This window comes from Canis lupus, chromosome 6 (genome assembly GCF_048164855.1).
Source record: "Canis lupus baileyi chromosome 6, mCanLup2.hap1, whole genome shotgun sequence".
NCBI classification, from domain to species: domain Eukaryota; kingdom Metazoa; phylum Chordata; class Mammalia; order Carnivora; family Canidae; genus Canis; species Canis lupus.
Genome location: NC_132843.1, coordinates 8142868 through 8163988, shown reverse-complemented (window position 1 = coordinate 8163988; position 21121 = coordinate 8142868). Strand labels below are relative to the sequence as shown.

Below are 21121 nucleotides of genomic sequence, written 5' to 3'. Positions count from 1 at the left end.
GAGCTACATCGTGAAGGATGGATAGTATTTTGAAGGGAGAAGGGAGGAGAAAGTTTATCCAGGAAAAGGAACAGTAAATGGCGAGGCAGTGAGCAATATTCTCAAGTATTGCTAATTGATCTATCGTAATCATAATGATCATACTCATGATGAGACTGTATTCCTTTATTGATTATAGGCAAAGTGACTTCAGAATAAGTAGAATCAGCATTATAATTTGGAAGAAATATTGCTTTGAGAAAAAATCATTTTTAAAAAAACTTAATTGATATATAATCCTCATATCATACAATTCATTTATTTAATGTGTACAATTCAATGGCTTTTAGTATATTCAGAGATATTTGCAGTCATCAGTGCAATCAAGTTAAGAACATTCTTATCACCTGAAAAAAAAAACTATTCCCTTTGGCTATCATCCCTCTAAACACACCTTCACCATTTCCTTCTACCAGTTCTAAGCAACAATTTATCAATTTCTGTCTCTATAGAGCTCCTTGTTTTGGACTTTTAATGAATTAAATCATATAATATGTGGTCTTCTGTGACTGGTTTATTTTATTTAGCATTATATTTTTTTGGTTCATCCAAGTTTTAATGTGTATCAGTACTTCTTTTTTTTTTTTTTTTTTTTTTTTTTTTTTTTTTTGCCAGATAACATTCCCTTATATGAATTTCCACATACTTTTTATCCATTCATTTATTAGTAGACATTTGGGTTAATTATATCTTTTACTCATTATGGATAATGCTGCTATAAACATTTATATTTATGTGTAGAGATATGTTATTACTTCTCTTGGCTATATGCTGGGTAATAAAGCAACACATATGTTGAAAATTGCCAGACTGTTTTCAAAAGCAACTGTCCCATTTTTACATTTTCACCAGTAGTGTGTAAGGATTCAGATTTTTCCATATCCTTACCAGAACTTGTTATGATTGGAAATTTTCATTCTAACCATCCTCTTTCTGTAAAGTGGTGTCTTATTGTAGTTTTGATTTGCATTTCCCTGAAAACTATTGATGTTGAGCATCTTTTCATGTACCTACTGGCCAGTTTTATGTCTTCCTCAGAGAATTGTCTATTCAGATTCTTTGCGAAGTTTTGATTGGGTTGTCTTTTTACTGTTAAATTGTAGAAGTTCTTCATATATATTATATACAAATCCCTTATCATCATTTGTTGAAAAGACTACTTTCCCCAGTGAATGGTATTGGCACTATTGTTGAAAATTGACCATAGATGTATAGGTTTTTTTTTTCCCAGACTCTTAATTCTCTTCTGTTGGTTTCTATGTCTATCATTATGCTAGTAACACACTGTGTTGAATACAGTAACTTTTGTTTTAAGATTTGAAATTGAAAAAGGAGAGTCAACATTTTTTTTGAAATAGCTTTGATTATTTGAGGCTCCCTAATTTCCATATGAATTTTAGGACCAGTTTTCCTATTTCTGAAACAACAGCAGCAGCAAAAACAACAGTAGTTGCAATTTTGATAGGGATTCCATAAATATGTGCATCAATTTGGGAAGTATTGCCATCTTAACACTACATTTTCTAGTCCACGAAAATGGATTATTGTCCCATTTATGTAGGTTTTCTATAATTTATAATTTCTTTTAACCTTGTTTTATAATTTTCAATGCACAAGTTTTATATTTCCTGGATTAATCATTTATTCCTAAGTATTTTATTCTTTTTATATTCTTGCAATGGAATTGTTTTCTTAATTTCATTTTTCAATCACTAATTATGGAAATACAACTGATATTTCTATATTGATCTTGTATTCTACAGTTTTGCTAAACTCATTTACTGACACTAATAGTTTGATTTTATGTGTGCTAATTCTTTAGGATATCTACCTATAAGGTCATGCTGTCCGTGAATAGAGATAATTTTCCTTCTTCCCTCTCAATCTGGGTACCTTTTACTTTTTTTGCTTAATTATCCTGGCTAGAACTCTGGCAGTGTATTAAATAAGACAAGAGCAGAGATCCTTATTTTGTTTCTGATCTTAAGGGGAAATCTCAATCTTTCATCATTAAGTATGATGTTAAATCTGCGTTTTTCACAGATTGACTTGAGAAAATTCCATTCTTTTTTTTTTTACTTTTTAAAATTCAATTTGTATAAACTTAAAGAAAAAAGTTTGCTCATTTCTCCCCACTGTACTCCCTTCCCCACCACAGCAACCACCAGTTTTCTGTATCTATGAGCTGCGATATATAAATATAGACATAATTTAGATTCCAAATATAAGACAGATCATACAATATTTGTCTTCCTCTGTCTGACTTATTTCACTTGGCATTATGCCCTCAAAATCTTGCCGTTAATATGGACGGGCCTCAAAAAAACTCTCTTCTAGTCTTAATTTGTTGGGTGCGTTTATGTTGGAAGGGTGTTCAGTTTTTTTCAAATATTCTTTCTTCATCTATTGAGATAATCATTGGGGTTTTTTTCCCCTTTCATTCTATTAATATGATGTACTACACTGATTGGTTTTCATATATCAAACTCACCCTGCATTCTTGGAATAAATCCTACTTGGCCAAGGTATACAATCCCTTTAATATGCTGCTAGGCAAGTTGCTTGTATTTTGTTGAGGATTTTTATATCAATATATCAACATTCATATAAGATTTTTTTATTCATATAGGATATTGACTATAGCTTTTATTTTTTGTTCCATCTTGTCTGCCTTTGGTATTGAACATACTGGCCTTATAGAATGAGCCAGGAAGTGTTCCTTTCTCTTCTGTTTTTTAGAAGAGTTTAAAATTAATAGGTGTTAATTCTCTAAATTTGCAGAATTCTCCAGCAAAACCAACTGGTCCTGGACTTTTCTTTGTAGGAATTTTTTTTGAATACTGACTCAGTCTTCTTATTTACTATAACTCTGTTTAGATTTGCTGTTTCTTCTTGAGCCAGCATTGATAGTTTGTGTGTTTCTAGGATTTTGTCTGTTTCATCTAGGTTATCTAATTTGTTGGCACACAAATTGTTCATGGTGTTCTCTTTTAATTCTTCTTATTTCTGTAATATTGGTAGTAATGTCCCCACTTACATTCTGGATTTATAATTTGAATCTGCATTCTTTCTTTCACTGTCAGTCTAGCTAAAACATTGTCAATTTTGTTGATTTTTTTTGAAAGGCCAACTTTTGTTTCATTGATTCTCTTTATTATTTTTCTATCCTAGTACTTATTAAAGTTATAACTTTTATTTATTTTGTTAAGCTTGTTTTAAGTCAGTTGGCCTTTTTCTTTAGTTTCTCAATGTAGAAGGTTAGACTTTTTTTTTAATGTAAACCTTTACATCTATAAATTTTCCTCTGAGAATTACTTTTGCTCTGTCCCATAGGTTTTGGTATGTTGTGTTTCATTTTTGCCCATCTCAAAGTATTCATTAATTTTTCTTGACCTGTTCATTATTTATTTAATTTCTATATGTATGTGAATTTCCCAGGTTCACTTCTGTTGCTGATTTCTAATTTAATTCTACTGTAGGTGTACAATACACTTTACATTATTTTGATTTTCAAAATTTTTCTTAAAGATCTATTTATTTATTTTTACAAGGGGTGGGGAGGGAAAGAATCTCAAGTAGACTCCCCCACCCCTGAGTGGGGAGCTCGATCTCTCAACCCTGAGATTATGACCTGAGCCAAAATCAAGAGTTGGATGCTCAACTGACTGAGCCACTCAGATGCCCCAATATTATTTTGATATTTTTTAATTAATTGAAACTCATTTTGTGGCCTAATATATTGTCTATCCTGGAAAATGTTTTATGCATGCTTAATGGTAATGAACTCTGCTATAGATGTCTATTATGTCTAGATAAAGTTTTCTGTTTACTCACTGATTTTTTTTGCCTAGCTCTTCTGTTATTGAAAGTGAGGTATCAAAATATTGAAGTCTCTAGCTGTTGCAGAACTATTTCTCCCTTCAATTCTTTTTTACTATATGTCTAATATTATTTTTATTCCACAACTCTTCCATTACTACCTTAATTTGTGTAGTTATTTTCCAGTATACTACTTTTAATATTTTATAATATATTTTTGTTGAAAGAAACAGTTGTTTCTTTTACTACACATTTTTAAAATCTCTCCTTAGTGATTCCCCTGGGGATTACAAGTAACATCTTAATATATAGCAATCTGATTTATATTAATTTCACCTTCAATTCAATAGTATATAAAAACTCTACTTACAGGGATGCCTGGGAGACTCAGTTAGTTAAGCATCTGCCTATGGCTCAGGTCATGATCCCAGGGTCCTGGGATTGAGCCCCATGTTGGGCTCCCTGAAGTGAGGAGCCTGCTTCTCCCTCTGCCTGCCATTCCTCCTATTTATGCACACTCTCTCTGTGTATCAAATAAATAAATAAAATCTTTAAAAAAATCTACTTACAGACCTCCATATCTCCTACTTTATGCTGTTATTGCTACAAATTCCATCTTTATTAATTAATTTTGTGCCCATCAATATAGATTTATAATTATTGCTTTATGCACTTGTCTTTTAAATTAGATGGGGAAAAAATACATAATGGTGCCTTTTATATTTACCTATGTAGTTATATTTACTGGTGTCCTTTATTTCTTCATGTGGATTCAAGTTACTGTCTAGCATCCCTCCATTTTAGCCTGAAGGGACTATTGAAAAGCATGAAGGGGTTCACCATGACTGGGGGGCACAGGTTAGCTCTGAGGTGGTGGCATCTAGAAGGCCTCTTTATTTTTTAAAGATTGTTTTGCCAGATAGAATTTTGCTTGACAGCTTATTCTTCTTTCAGCCCTTTGATTATGTTTCATTCCATTGTCTTCTGGTTTTCATGGTTTCTGCTGAGAAACTAGCTGTTACTCTTATTGAAAAAATCTCTTGTGCATGCTGAGGTGCTTTTCTCTTGCTGCATTCAAATTCTTTGTCTTTTGAAAATTTGATTATGATGTATCTTGGTGTGGATGTCTTTATCCTATTTGGAGTTTGTTGAGCTTTTTGAATAGGTCAATCAATGTTTTTCAGCAAATTTGGATAGTTTTCAGCCATTATTTCTTAAAATATTCTTTCTGTCCCTTTCTCTTCTCTTCTTCCTGGACTCTTAATTATGTATGTGTTGGTGCATTTCATGTTGGTTATTATCCTACAGTTCCTCTTAGGTTTTGTTAATTTTTCTTCATTCTTTTTTTTCCCTGATATTCAGACCACATAATCTCAATCAATTTATCTTCAAATTTACTAATTTTTTCTTCTGCCTCCTTATCTGCTATAAACCCTTTTAGTAGATTTTTTATTTAACTTGGATAACTTAATAACTTAAACTTAGTAACTTAAACTTAAACTTAACTTTATTAAGTTATTTTTTATTAAGTTTTCAATCCAGAATTCCCATTTGATTCCTTTTTATAATTTGTCTCTTTTTTGATATTCCCAATTTGGTGAGATATAATTCTCATGGTTTCCTTTAGTTCTTTAAACATGGTTTCCATTAGTTCTTTGAACATATTTAAAATATCTTATTTGAAGGCTTTTTCTAGTAAGTTTAATGTCTAAATTTCCTTCAGGAGTTTCTTTTGAAACTATTGAAGCTCCTTTTTTCCCTGTGCATGGGCCACATATTCTTGACATTTTTTGCCTGTCTCATAATTTTTTTGCTGTTATAGAATGGACTTTTTTTTAAAAAAGATTTTATTTATTTATTCATGAGAGAGAGAGAGAGAGAGAGAGAGAGAGAGGCAGAGACACAGGGAGAGGGAGAAGCAGGCTCCATGCAGGGAGTCCAATGTGGGACTCAATCCTGGGACTCCAGGATTACACCCTGGGCGAAAGGCAGGTGCTAAACCACTGAGCCACCCAGGGATCCCTGAATGGACATTTTAAATATTATAATGTGGCAATTTTGGAAAAAAGATTCTTCTCCCTCTGCCAGGGTTTGTTGCTGCTTGTTGTAGCTTTTGTTTATTTGTTTAATTACTTTTCTGCTGAGCTAATTTTATAAAGTTTGAATTCTTTGTTTTGCATGGCCACTGAAATCTCTGCTCCATGAGCTCAGTGGTTAGCTAATGTTTGCACAGAAATTTTCTTAAAAATCTTGAACAAAAAAACTCCCGGTCTTTGCAGACAAAGTCTGTGTTTGTTCGGGTGCAACTTCAGCATTCAATAGGACAGTTTATGACTCTGCCTGAACCTTCACTTCCTGCCTGGACAAAGCCCAAAAGTCAGCCAGCTTAAATTGACAGGTTAAGTTCTTTTCAGGTCTTTTTTGAACACATGCATAGCCTTGGGCATGCATATGGCTTTCTAGAGTCTTAGGAATATTTGGAGCTTTTCAAAGCCTTATTCTCCAAAGCATCTCAACCTCCAGCCTTGCCTCTCAAACTTTTTAGTCTGTTGTTTTCTCCAGCTTTTATCTACTACATCAGGTGGTGATGGCTAAATCATTTGCCTATAAATGTTTTCAACATCATACCACCTTAGCACTAGTCAGATTCCAAGTTAGTCCAAGATAGAGGCAGGCCTTCTGAGCCAGTATTCTACGGAGCCACCAACCAGGTCAGAACAAAGAATTAGTCATTCTGCTCCTTCCTGGACCTGTACCAGAAATGCAGGCTGCTTTTTTCAAACCTGGCACTGAACTAGGGAGCAGAGATGGGAAAAGTATAAGATTTAGTTATTTATTTAGACAGAGAGAGAGATAATGAGTGAGGGGAGGGGCAGAGGGAGAGAGAGAATCCTCAAGCAGGCTCCTTGCTGAGTGTGGAGCCTGACACAGGGCTCAATCTCATGACCCTGAGATCATGACCTGAGCTGAAATCAAGAGCTGCTTAACCAACTGAGCCACCAGGTATCCTTGGAGAAGTGTAAGTTTAAGTGCTACTAGATTTGCTGTTCTAACCAAGATTTAGCTGTTTTTGTTACTTAAGCACTCCTTTGGTCGCATCCTTTGGGCTAGTAGCCTTGGTGAATTAAAGCCTTTTTCTGTGCCTCAATTTTCTTATATTATAAATTGGGGAGAAAAGTAATTCTCCCCAACCTAATTCACAGGGTTGTCTTTAGCATCAACTCACTTACCATGTGTAAAAGCACTTTGTAAGTTGTATAATGCTAAATGAAGTCAGCTATTTCAATTTTTTTTGTTGCAACAAAGAGATATAAAAAAGGTAGAATTTAAAGTTTGTCAGTAGCAACACCATGGAGTGTTGCTGACCTAAATTCTTGACAGTGTTCTTTTCCCTTTTATGGCATGAATGGTAACATACATTAAATACTGTCCTGTGTGTCTTGCTTTACTGACTTAAAAAATCATGGTGATTATTCTATATCATTATTCCATTATCAGTTTACAAAGTTGGATTGTGTCCAAAAGTCTATTGCTATTAAGATTTATGCACTAGTGAACAAACTTGCATATATGCTATTTATCACAAACAATGTATATTTGTAGGATAAATTTACAGATGTGGCATTGTTGGATTATTTTATACTTTGATAAATATTTTCAAAATGTTTTCCATAAAGAGTAACAGTTTACACTTCCAATGGAAGCATGTGCTTATTTTCCCAACATTAATCATTACTGAGGACTAAATGTGTTTTATTTAGGTTATAAGCCCCAAGACTTCAAAGGTACTACAAAAATCACCCTCTTCAAGAAGAATGGTAAGAAAACAATTTCCTTTTCTCTCTTATTAACTCCTTATATGGTATTCTCTGGCTTTATCTACCATAATATGTGCATAATTTTGGTCATGATATATCCTTTAAACTTGACATTTCATGTGGCACATGAAGAAATAGTATAGGGAGAGAGTCAACTAACTGATGACTCAAAATGTATGGTTAGGCAGCCTGTAAGCAATTATGAATACTGTAGGAATTTTCAGGGAAAATGTGATTATTATGATCATAGGAAAGTGATCATAATATCTTACAGAGACTTCTGGAGAGCTGGAAGAGGGGGGGCATGAAATGACCAAAAGAGTGTTTTAGGAGTATAGTCTTGGTTCCAATGACCCAGGGACACTCTGTACAACCCCCATAACCACCCAGTCCACCCTCCACCAACATCCATTCCTTGGTATGCTCTTCTGGTTCTTACTGGTGATAGCAGAAAGTACCATAATAACTGATTCTATTTTAAAATGTTTTCTAGTGCTATTGTAACAAAGTATGACAAACTAGTTAGCTTAATATATTAGAAATTTATTCTCTCACAATTATGCAGGCTAAAAGTCTGAAATCAGGGTGTCTGCCTAGTTCCTTATGAAGACTGTGAGAGAAGGATCTGTTCCTGACATCATTCCTAGCTTTTGGTGATGCCACCAATTCTTGATATTCCTTAGCTTGTAGATGTATCACTCCAATCTCTGCCTCCATCTTTACACATTATTTGTGTGTTTGTGTGTCTTCTCCTCTTATAAGGACGGTAGCCATATTGGATGTATGTCCACCCTACTCCATTATGACCTCATCTGAGCTAATTACAACTGCAATGACCCTATTTCCAAATACAGTTATATTCTCAGCTACTGGTAGTTAGAATTTCAACATATCCTTTGGGGGGACACAATTCAACCTATAACATATTCCTTTTAGGGTATATATTGAGTCAATTCAACAACATAAGCCTTCTACATCAACAGTGCTATCCTTTGAGAATGTTCAAATTTAAAATGATTATCTGAGGACTTAGCCAGATCCTCAGATAGAAATTTCTTTCTTTTATTTTTTTAGAAATTTATTTCTTTTCATATCTAGATAGATAATTAATTTTAAAATATTCAAAATTTGGAAACAAAAGGAATTTTCCAGTCAATCTTGACAAAAGAAATTCCTGTTAATTAGAAGACGCCATTCTATTTCATTGAACAAGAGCTCCAAGTTAGGTCTGCAGGCCAGTCTTGTCATATGAAAGCAGAGATACTCAGAAGTCCATATGCTGCTCTTCAGGGTGTTATCATACACTTTGAGGAATCAAGTTTTAAATGCTCATTTGGAATTCAATTTGGGCCCACCAATCATTGTTACTAACTAAAGAAAAAGGATATTTAAAAAGCTATATTTTATAACTGATTCTTAACTCTTTGAGAAGGTTGATCTTAAAATATACTGAAATACAGAATTCAACCTAAAGTAAGCTTATTTTAGGGCACAGTCAAGAAAATGAACTGATAGAAACATGAGATTTTGTCATAACATAGTGCTACTTCTCTGGTTATTTTAAGGTATTATACAGGGCCTACGTATGTAACAAAAGTAAAGTCCCAGGTTAAGTTTAGTGTATCTTCCTTTGAAAAGAACGCAGTATTTCATTCTGGTTAAATACTGGTCACATTTACATGTTTTCCTAATTCACATTGCCACTGATTTTCATATCTCTTAAGTGTAGTCATTAAAGTGATATTCATCCTAGTTTGACAGAATGTACTGAATTTTTCCCCATTGGCAGTCTGACGTGCCGGAAGGAGTCATAAGGGTCCATGCTCCACTTCTCTCTAAGGTGTCCATGGCCATTCAACTCACTAGTCACACCAAAGCCAAAGACATACTGGCAAAATTTCAATATGAGAACAGGTGAGTAAAAGTGAATATAGGTCTTTGTACAAGGAAGGTGATCTTTTATTAGATGAATAACTTTCTAGGCATTTACAAAGTTGGCCTTTTTGAAAAGTTAGGACCCGTTACTTTGGAGACTACCAGTAGAGGAAGTCAAAGTAGAGAAAGAGATTAGGTAGATTGTAGAATTGTTGATAACAAAGGTATTTTTTTTTTCTTTTTTAAGAAATTTCTACAAATAGGATTCCTAATAGATATCTTCTATCTTGGTGGTTTCATTTACTCCATGAGTTTTACTTTTTATTAGAATAAAAAAATATAGCAAGTTAGTTTTAGAGATACCTGGAATAACATTCCAGGCTTCATTGGGCTTCAACATGCATAGATCAGATAAAGTTTACATAGTTAAATAGACATTATAGCCATTGTTTTCCTTGAAACATGCTACTAATAAATCTTGGGATCAGAATTTTATTTACAAAAAAAAAATCCTTTTGCTCATCTGCAGTAAGTCACCTTGAAACAGCCTCAATCAGGATAATTTTTCTGTAGGCATGCTTATTCAGGGGTAAATATTTGCCCTGAGATTTTTAAAAGATGAGAAGCATGAGAAGTACTAGTTTAAATCCTTCCATTAGAGAACAGGTGCAGAGAGAGAGAGTCTTTTTTTTTTAAGATTTTATTTATCTATTCATGAGATAGAGAGAGACAGACAGACAGACAGACAAACATAGGCAGAGAGAGAAGCAGGCTCCTTGCAGGAAGCCCGATGTGTGGCTCGATCCTGGACCTGGGGATCACGCCCTGAGCTGAAGGCAGACACTCAACCACTGGCCACCCGGCGTCTCGAGAGAGAGAATCTTGAGCAGACTCTATGCTTAAGCCCCAACATGGGGTTTGATCTTACAACCCTGAGACCATGACCCTCACTGAAATCAAGAGTCGGACACTTAATTGAGCCACCCAGGTGCCTAGAAATAATTAAATAATTAAAATATTCTTAAAGAGAAATCTTCCAATCATGTTAAAAAGGAGTACCCATGTTGAAGGGGAAAAAGGTGATTGCAGAAGATTATGTACTGTAAGAATCCATTTATATAACATTTTGAAGTGACAAAATTTTAGAAATGGAGGGTAGGTTACTAGTTGCTAGAAGCTGGGGAGAGGAGATTGTGGGGAGGGGAGATGGGTACCCTCATAAAAGGGTAACACAAGGACCTGGCAATGTAGGAGTTGCTCAGTACCTTGACTCTAATGGTAGATCAAAGAACCTATACAAGTTGTATTGAACTTAATACACACAAAAATGAGTACAAGTAAAGTCGGAAATCTAAATAGGATAGGTGGATCATATTAATGTCAATATGCTTAACTGTGACATTATACTGTATTTGTATAAAATGTTACCATTTGAGGAGAAGTGGGCAAAGAGTATGAGGAAATTTTCTATATTATTTCTTACAATTACATATGAATCTACCACTATCTCAGTAAAAATATTTCAATTAAAAAAAAACAAGAATGGCCAATAAAAATAATCTATGGTGTTAGAAGCCAGAGTAGTGTTTTTCTGTGGGTGGAAGGGATAGTGATTAAGAAGCCATGATAGTGGCTTATGGGGGCTGGTTATGTGGTATATTCACTTTGTGAAAATTCTTCAAGTATTCTTATAATATGTGCATATTTTGTATGTTCTCTTTATCTCTCTCTAAATATACATATGTGTATATATATACTTACATAAAAAAGTATGTGTGTGTATATATATATATATATATATATATATTTACATAAAAAAGAAAAGAAGAGTAGAGTAGACAGGGGCCAAGAGGAACCCTGAAAACTTAACTTTTCTCTGCTGCTAAGACACTATAAGTAGTTACCACTAAGCAGTAATAGACTTTGAATTCCTCTGGGGGGATCAAATGTGTGAGAAAACTGCCTTTACACTCTGATGTAGACCTTTTGTAGAATAAAAGTGTTTCTAATAAAAATAAATTAGAATCAGTGACTATAGGTAGATGCAAATCCTTTTTATGAACTTCAGAAGATGTTGTCCAGTCCATTTTCTTAACTAGTTAGAACTGTGGCCAATTTAAGTTTAGTTGTAAGTTGGTACATCTGTGCCTGTTTCACTAGATGTTTATTTTCTGACTCCTAACCACCTCTTCTGTTTATGTAAAAAAAAAAAAAGAGAGAGAGAGAGAGAGAGAGAGAGAGAGAGAAAGAAGTCCCATTCTTCCCAGGTCCTCCCTGTTACGACTAAAACTCTTTGGACATAATATAATGACAAGCACAGGAAGACTCTGAAAGGTAGAAAGACAAGTGCTGACTGCCTAGGGATATCAGACCTGTGAAAAATCATGGTGGTGAGTTCCTGGGTTTCCTTATTGCCTCCTATATGTCTAGACAGGGTGCTATGGAAACCTTCAACCTGGCATCAGCACAGACCATAAATGAGCTTTAGAGAGCCTGTTTCCCCATCCAAAAGACTGAAGAGAAGGTAGCCTAACCACAAAAAAACATTTTGGCAATGTTTGCCCTACTCAACCAAACACCAACAGGAAAACACACCACTACGCCTGTGATTTCAGTGGAACCAAGCAGGCAACTGATCTACATGCCCCACCCAACAGAATCAGGTGGTGATTCAGTTCCCAACCACGATAGTGTCAGAAGGGTCCTGCCTCTAGCTGAGTTTCCTCCACCCAGCAGCAGTGAGACCTAATAAATCCGTTCAAGGCAGTTATCCACTAGCTTCACCCCACCCTCAGAGTCAGTAAGGCACAGTGAAGAGCATCTTACCCAACAGCAACAAAGAAGCATGAGTCAACCTTCTGTTTCCTCTCCCTGGTGGCAGCAGAGCCCAGCAGGGAGCTGATCGTATACCCCCAATCCAAGGCAGCAAAGTAGTGCCAATTGGTGTCCCACTTTCACTGGGCAGGTGGCAGTGGGGTCCAGCAAAGAGCTGAACGTACACACCCACCCAGACCTTGTGCTAAACTTCAACAGGAGGAATTCCTGCCAAAAAATGATTAAGTAAGATTCAGAGTCTCATGATATCCAAAGTGTCTGCAATATGATACAAAATCACTTATTATACTAAAACCAGGAAAATCACGATAAGAATGAGAAAAGACAATTGAGAAATGCCAGTGCTAAATTGAATCAAATGTTAGAATTATCTGACAAAAGCAACCATCACAAAAAAAGCTTCAACAAGCAATTATGAATTCTCTTGAAACAAATGAAAAAATAGAAAATCTCAGCAAACAAAAGAAGTTAAAATGAAATGAAAATTATAGAACTGAAAGAATAACTGAAATAAACTCCCTAGATGGGCTCATTAGTAGAGTGAAGATGACAGAGGATATAGTCAGTAGACTTGAAGACATATCAATAACATTATTTATTCTGAATAACAGAAAGAAGACCGACCCAAAAAAGTGAATATAGTCTCAGGGATTCATGGGCTGTAATGCATGGTACTGCATCAGTGCAGTACCAAAAGTAGAGAAAACAGAGAGGAACTAAAAAAGTATTTGAATAAATAATGACTGAAAACTTTCCAACTTAGCAAAAGGTATAAACCTATGTATTCAAGAAACTAAGTGAACCCAAATAGGACAAACCAAAGAAATCCCTTCCAAAACAACATAATTAAACTTGTAAAAAATTAAAGACAAAGAAGAAAACCTTGGGACCCTTGAGAGGCAGAGTGGTTGAGCGTCTGCCTTCGGCTCAGGTCATGATCCTGGGGTCCTGGGATCAAGTCCCACATTGGGCTCCCTGCAAGGAGCCTGCCTCTCCCTCTGCCTGTGTCTCTGCCTCTCTCTCTCTGTGTGTGTGTCTCTCATTAATAAATAAATAAAATCTTTTTTTAAAAAAGGAAGAAGAAAACCTTAAAAGCACCCAGAGAGAAGCAGTGCCTTTCTTATAGGGAACATCAATTACAATCACAGTGGATTTCTCACTTGAAACCCTGGAGACCAGATGGAAGTGGCATAACATCTTTCCAAGTACTGAAAGAAAAAAACTGTTAACCTTGAATTCTATGTCATGCAAAAAACATCTTTCCAGGATGAAAGGGAAATGAAGACATTCTTGGGTCAAGCAAAATTAAAGGATTTTTTTGCTAACAAATTTACCCATAAAGAATGGATAAAAAGGAAGTCCTGTAAATAGAAAGAAAATGATAACAAAGGCCTGAAACATCAAAGGAAAGGAGAATATAACTATAATTGATTATCCTGCTTCTTATGTATTTCTTAAATCATATTTGATGGTTGAAGTAAAAATAGCACCATCTGATATGGTGCTCAGTGTATGTATGTAGAAAACATATTTAATACAACTTTATTTATTTTTTAAAAAAATTATTTATTTGAGAGAGAGCCAAGGGGGATAGTCAGAGGGAGAGAGATAATCTCAAGAAGACTCCTTGCTGAGTGAGGAGCCAGACACGGGGCTCCATCCCACAACCTCAAGATGATGACCTAAGCCAAAATCAAGAGTTGGATGCTCAACTGAGCCACCCAGGCACCTCAAGACAACTATATTTTAAGAGAGTTGAAGCTCAGCGCTCCTTATTGTCTGCATAGTAACTTCCCTCCAAAGACTGCATTATGTAACAAGGGAAAAAGAATAACTTCATAGTCATGAAATCTGACCTCAGCCAGGTGAACAAGGTTAACATCAACAATGATGAGTCACACTGATAGTAAATACCCCGATAAGAAATGATGAAAATGGCACTTTACCTCTGTCCCTTTCCTCCCAAGAATACATAATTCCAGCCTAAACATGAGAATAACATTGGACAAATCCCAGTTTGGAAACATTCTACAAAATACCTGATGAGTCCTCAAAACTGTCAAAGAAATCAAAAACAAGGCAAGTTTGAGAAAATATCAGAGTCAAGACAAGGCTAATGAGACATAACTATGTATTAGTTTCCCAGTACCACTCTGCTTAAAACAACAGAAATGTATTCTCTCAGTTCAGGAGGCCAGGAGTCTGAAAGAAGTGTGTCAGCAGGGTTGGTTCCTTCTAAAGGCTGTGAGGAAGAAGCTCTCCCATGCCTCTCTTCTAGCTTCTAGTGGTTGCCAATATCCATGGTTTATAGATGTATCACGCCAATCTCTCCATCTTCACATTGTCTTTGTGTTTCTCTTTTCTCCTCTTATAAGGATTCATTGGATTTTAGGGGGTCCCCTGAATCCAGGATGATTTCATCTCTAGATTCTTAACTAACTACATCTGCAAATACCCTATATCAAATAAAGTCACATTTTGAATATCCAGACAGATGTGAGTTTTGGAAGGTACATTATTCAACCAATTATAATTACTGAATATATTCCAATATTTTCGATGGATCTCTGGAACAGAAAACAGATGCTAGGTAAAAAACAAGAACATCTGAATAAAGTATGAACTTCAGTTAATAATAATGTATTAGTATTCATTAGTTGTGATATATGTATATATATATACACACACATATATATGTATATATATCATATTAGTGTTAGATGTTAATAATAGGGGGAACAGAGTGTGGGGAATAATGAGAATTGTCTATAGTATTTTCACAATTTTTCTCTAAATCTAAGAGAGTTCTAAAATTAAGTTTATTTGTAAAATGTGTCAGGGCTTTTACCAATTAGGAGAACAACTTATTAATGGTGAAATAACAATTTCAGAGTAAAACAGATAAGGTTTGGTCATGCTAGAATATCAGACTTTGTTTTAAAAATGAAATCCACTTATGCATTAGTGGTCCTCTTCATTTAGCATGTTATTTATAATTCAAAGAACTAACCATAAATAGAATTCAATGCTCATTTTTAAAAGTATGAGGGTAAAGAGAATTGATGGGAGTTGATTTCTACACATCACTCAAAGTAGTAAAACATCAATCCCAGTAGACCATGATAAGTTACATATGTTATTGAGATGCCAGTGAAACCACAAAGAAAATCATACAAAGCAGTATACTAAAAAATACTGTACATAAGTCTAGATATAATCATAAGAAATAGACCATATCCTGGGCCATAAAATAAAGTTCAATAAATTTAAAATAATTGAAATCATACAGAATATCTTGACCATAAAGGAATCAAACTAGATGTCAGTAACAGAAAGACAACATGATTATTTCTAAATACTTTAAAATTAAACCACATACTTCTCAACCCATGAGTCAAAGAGGAAGTGTTAAAGGAAAAATTTTAAAGTACACAAAATGAAAATAAAACTGCAACATAATCAAATTTTGTACAGTGCAGCTAAAGCCATGCTGAGAGAAAAATTTATAGCAGTAAATGCTTACATTTAAAAAGAGGGCAGGATCTCAGAACAAGTTAGTTTCTACCTCTAGAAACTAGAAAAATAAGAGCAAAATGAACACAAAGCGAGCAGAATGAAGAAAACAATAGAAGAGCAGAAATCAGTAAAGTTAAAAACAGGAAAATAATAGAAATCAGTAAAACAAAAAGCTTTAAAAAATTGGTAAATTTCTAGAAAGACTAACAAAAATAAAAAGAAATCACCAATATTAGGAATAAAATAGAAGATATCAAAGTATATAATGCTTCTCATAAAAGGATAAGGAAATAGTTAACAAACTATATGCTCAAAGTCAAAAACTTAGAAGAAATGGACCAATTCCTCAAAAACCACAAATTATCAAAAGACAGCCAAGATGAAATAGTTTTATAACCATTAAGGAAATTAAATCTTTAAAAGTTTCCCAAAAGTGAGCAGCCTGGGTGGCTCAGCAGTTTAGTGCCACCTTCAGCCCAGAGTCTGATCCTGGAGACCTGGGATTGAGTCCCACGTTGGGCTCCCTGCATGGAGCCTGCTTCTCCCTCTGCCTGTGTCTCTGCCTCTCTCTCTCTCTCTCTCTCTCTCTCTGTGTCTCATGAATAAATAAAATCTTTAAAAAAAAAGTTTCCCCCCCCAAAAATCTTTAAGCCAAGATGGTTTCACTGGTGAATTCTAGCAAATGTTTAAAGAATTAACACCAATTTAGCACATTCTTTTTCCAGAAAATAGAAAAGGAAGGGACACTACCTAACTCATTTTATGAAATTATTTATTGATCAGACGCCAAAGACAATAAGCAAACACTGCAGACTAATATCTCTCATGAACTTAGAGACAAAAGTCCTCAAAAGAATATCAGCAAATCTAATCCAACCTATATTAAAGGAATTACAGTGACCAGGTGGGTTCTTTACAGGTATGCAAGTTTGGCTCAATATTTAGAAATTAATGTATTCCACCATTGGATTGGAGAAAAATCATATGATCATGTTAATTGATACAGAAGAAGCATTTGACAAAATCAAATACCTATGCATGATAAAAATCCCTCAGTGAACTAGGAAAATGGAGAACTTCCTCAACTTGATAAAGACCATCTACAAAAATCTACAGCTAACATCACACCTTACGATGAATGATGGAATACTTTCCTTCCAAGATCAAGAACACTACTTTTATTCAAAATACTATTAAAAGATTAAGCCACTGCAATAAGGCAAAAAAAAGGGAAAGAGAAAGAAAGAAGAAATAAGAGAAAAAGAAAGGAAAGAAAGAAAGAGAAAGAACAAATGAATGGACAGGTATACAGATTGTAGAGGAAGAAAAAACACATAACATTAAATTTATCATTTTAAATTTACAGTACACTGATATTTAGTGCATTCACATTGCAATACAATATTACCACCATCCATCTTCAGAAAGATTTTATCATTCTATACTCAGACTCTGTCCCCAGTAAACAATAACTCATTTTTCCCTCCCCTAGCCATTAGTAACTGCTCTTCTACTTTCTGTCTGTATGAATTTGACTATTCTAATCATTGATTTTTAAAAAATATTTATTTATTTTAGAGAAAAAGGGTTTGGGGGAAGGGGCAGAGGGAGAGGGAAAGAATCCCAAACAGACTCCCTGCTGAGCATGGGGCCAGATATAGGGTTCCATCTCACAACCCTGAGATCATGACCTGAGCTGAAATCGAGTTAGATGCCTGAAAACCTGAGCCATCCATGCCCCCTTGTAATAACTGATTTTTGACAAAAGCACAAAAGCAATTCAATAGATAAAGGACAGCCTTTTTAACAAATGATAAATGATGCTCTAGAAGCTGGACATCTATAGGCAAAAAACAACGCACAATGGGTCACAGATGTAAATGTAAAATATAAAACTATAAAATTTAGAAAACAGGAAAGGAGAAAACCTTTGTGATGCAGGGCTAGATTAAAGTTGACATCAAAAGCATGATCCAGGGTTGCCTGGTTGGCATAGTCAGTTGAGTCAAAGACTCTTTCAGCTCAGGTCATGATCTCAACTTCCTAAAATCAAACCCCATATTGGGCGCCATGGTCAGCAGGGAGTTGGTTTGAGGTTCTTTTCCTCTGCCCCTTCCCCTGCACTTTCTCTTTCTAAAACAACAAATATTTTTAAAAACCTAGAATGTTCCATAAGAGATAAAAATTGATAAATTGTATGTCATCAAGATTGAAAACTTATATAGTGAAAGACTCAATGAAAAGGATAAAAAGACAAAGATACTTACAAACCTCTTAGGCAGCAAATGAGTAACTAGTATCTAGAATATATAAAGAAAACTAAATACTCAGCAGCCCCGGTGGCTCAGCGGTTTAGCACCGACTTCAGCGCAGGGCATGATCCTGGAGACTCAGGATCGAGTCCCACATCAGGCTCTCTGCATGGAGCCTGCTTCTCCCTCTGCCTCTGTCTCTGCCTCTCTCTCTGTGCGTCTCTCATGAATAAATAAATAAAATCTTAAAAAAAAAAAGAAAACTCAATACTCAACAAAAGGAAAAAAAAACATCCAATTTAAAAATGAGCAAAAGACATGAACAGGTATTTCACTAAAGAGAATATACAGGTACACATATGAAAAGATGTTCAGTATCTTTAACCATTAGGGAAGTGCAAAGCCACAATGACTTATCATTAAACACCTCTGAGAATGGCTAAAATAAAAAAAATAATGATAACACCAAATACTGGTAAAGATACAGAGATCTTTGGATCACTCATACATTAGTGGTGGGAACATAAAAGGGTATAATCAGTCTAAGACTGTTTTGTAGTTTTTCATAAGACTAAATATGTAACTGCCATGTGATCCAGTTTTCACAGTCAGGCATTTTTTTTCTTTTTTCTTTTTTTTTGTTGTTGTTGTTTTGTTGTTGTTGTTGTTTTTAGGCATTTTTTTTCTAAAGTAATCTCTGCACCCTGTGTGGGGCTCACACTCACAACTCTGAGATCAAGAGTCACACAGTCTACCAGCTGAGCCAACCAGGTGCCCTGTGGGCATTTGTCCCAAAGAAATGAAGATTATATTCACACAAAAAGCTGTATATAAATGCTTATAGCAACTTCATTTATAATAGTAAAAACTGGAAAAGAATCCCAAACATTCTTCAACAGTAAATAACAAACTGGCACATCCGTAAGATGGTGTGCTACTCAGCAATAAAATGCAACACCTTGGGTGAATCTCCAGGGGTTTATGCTAATTGAAAAAAAAAAAAAGAAAGCCAATACAAAAAAGTTTCATACTCTGTGTCTCCATTTATATAACATTTTTGAAGTGACAAATTTCTAGAAAATGTGGAATAGAGAAGAGGTTACCAGGGATACAGGATGAGGGTAGAGAGGGAGGTGAGTGGGCTATACAAGGGAAACAAGGGATCTAGTGGTGATGGAAAATGTTCTGTATCTTGACTGAACTGATGTTGACATTCTGATTGTGACAGCACACTAGAGCTCTGCAAGATTTTACTAGGGGATAAAACTGAGTAAAGCGTACAAAAGGTATATCTGTGCAGTTCTTAAAACTATGAGCAAATTTACAATGATCTCAACTAAAATGTTTAATGAAATAAATAATATAGGGCACACACCTTTCTTCTTTAAAAGAATTGAGGTCGATCTTTTTGAAGTAACTAAGCTTAGAAGTCATTCCTCACATGGGATGAAGATCAGCCACTCTTCCACCACAGCGTTCTAGCCCGGGATGGAGAAATGAAATTGGGCAACTATTTTCTCTGACTTGCTTTCACTAAAGAGCAGAAACATGTAATGAAGTCAATATTAGTTTGAAAAGCTTTAGGCAAGTTTAGAAACATGACATGGACAAAAGAGAGAATTCCAGTCAGTTTTGGGAAAAAGAGAAATGAAACCTGACTTCTTTTGAACTGAGAGTAATGTGACCAGTAACAAGGCAATATTAAACATCCAGCTGCTCCTTCACTGGCCGTGGTGTGTCTATAACAGTCCTCTCTTAAGTGAAGCTGACAGTTGTGGATAGAATGGGCTCCAGGTTGTTGTAGGGCACAGCAGCATCCATCTTGATTTGGATAGTCCCATCCTTTCTGTGCCTTGGATATTGGGCTGTATCAAACAAATAAAATTGAGTTTTTTAATCATAACTTTAATAACAATTTGCGGATGTATTTCATTCAAGGCAGAGGAATTGTTTGTTGCCATGGTTTACCTCAGCTCATGGAAGAGGGTTAAGTTAGATTGCTTTCTTTTTTTTCTTTTTTTCTTTTTTGTTTTCAGTTATGGTTCATCAGAATGCATTAAAATTCAGAACCAACGGTTATATGAAATTGGAGGAAATATAGGTAAGCATTCTCTAATGGTTTTTACTACTAAATTCTCTGATTGCTCTAAAAGAAATACGATGCTATTGTAAAAGCATATTTTATAAGTTTCTTAGTATAAATTCGACATCAATAAGTTTCTGAGTTTTTAATCTCATATGAGAACAGTTGTAGGAATTCCCTGAAATACTCTCAAAATTGAAATGTGAATATTCTGGTTGATATGGAGTAGACTTTTGTGTCTTTTAAGTGTGCCTCAAAGTTGGAAAGTCTGTTCCTAAAGGTTCCTGCAAAACAGAGAACATCATGGAACTTTGAAACTGTGACACTCTTTTTGTTTAACTTCCCTGGTTTCACCCTCAGTTCAGGTCCATTCTTCCTATTTCTCTGAGGGGAAACAAAAAGGAATCAAAGGGAAGTTGCCTCTGCTTGCATCTGTGTCCTATCTTCCCCTTCGTTCATGTCTTCTGCTTGCCCTCTGCACAGTCTGGATGCACCACCCCAGCTCCCATTATAGCCAGCACCAGCATGTGTACCTCCCTTCATGTTCCTACCTGCTGCTTGGGGCCTTGCTCCAGCCCCCATTCTCTCCTGCACCCAGTTTTCCCCTCCCAACTGCATCATTTCCAACTGCATAAACATTTTTGATAATTTCTCTCATGGTCAAGACTCTCTCTTGACCCCCACCCTGCCCCGTCCCCACACCTTCAAGCCTATTTCCATTTCATCGTTCTGCTTTACAGCAAAAACTCCTTGAATCCATTTTCTGTCCTCTAGTTTCTTCCTCTTGTTCTCTCTTGAAACCACTCCAGTCAAGTGTTACCCCGCAACACTCAACCAAAATTGCTCTCTTGTTGAGGCCACTGGAGAACTCTTACCTTGTGAGA

At 35.3% G+C, this 21121-nt stretch overlaps 1 protein-coding gene across 23 annotated transcripts in view; it reads left to right on the top strand.

Annotated features, from left to right (window-relative positions):
• Positions 1 to 21121, top strand: part of ARHGAP28 (Rho GTPase activating protein 28) — a 257348-nt gene that overhangs the window by 231123 nt on the left and 5104 nt on the right. For 18 of the 23 annotated variants that reach the window (XM_072828781.1, XM_072828774.1, XM_072828779.1 and 15 more), the window contains 2 exons: positions 7620 to 7676; positions 9466 to 9590. In XM_072828781.1, coding sequence (XP_072684882.1) covers positions 7620 to 7676; positions 9466 to 9590 — 182 coding nt within the window. Of the gene's footprint in view, positions 1 to 7619; positions 7677 to 9465; positions 9591 to 13461; positions 14880 to 20190; positions 20256 to 21121 lie in introns of those variants that run through there. The other 5 variants (XM_072828767.1, XM_072828763.1, XM_072828784.1 and 2 more) reach the window with 3 other exon arrangements.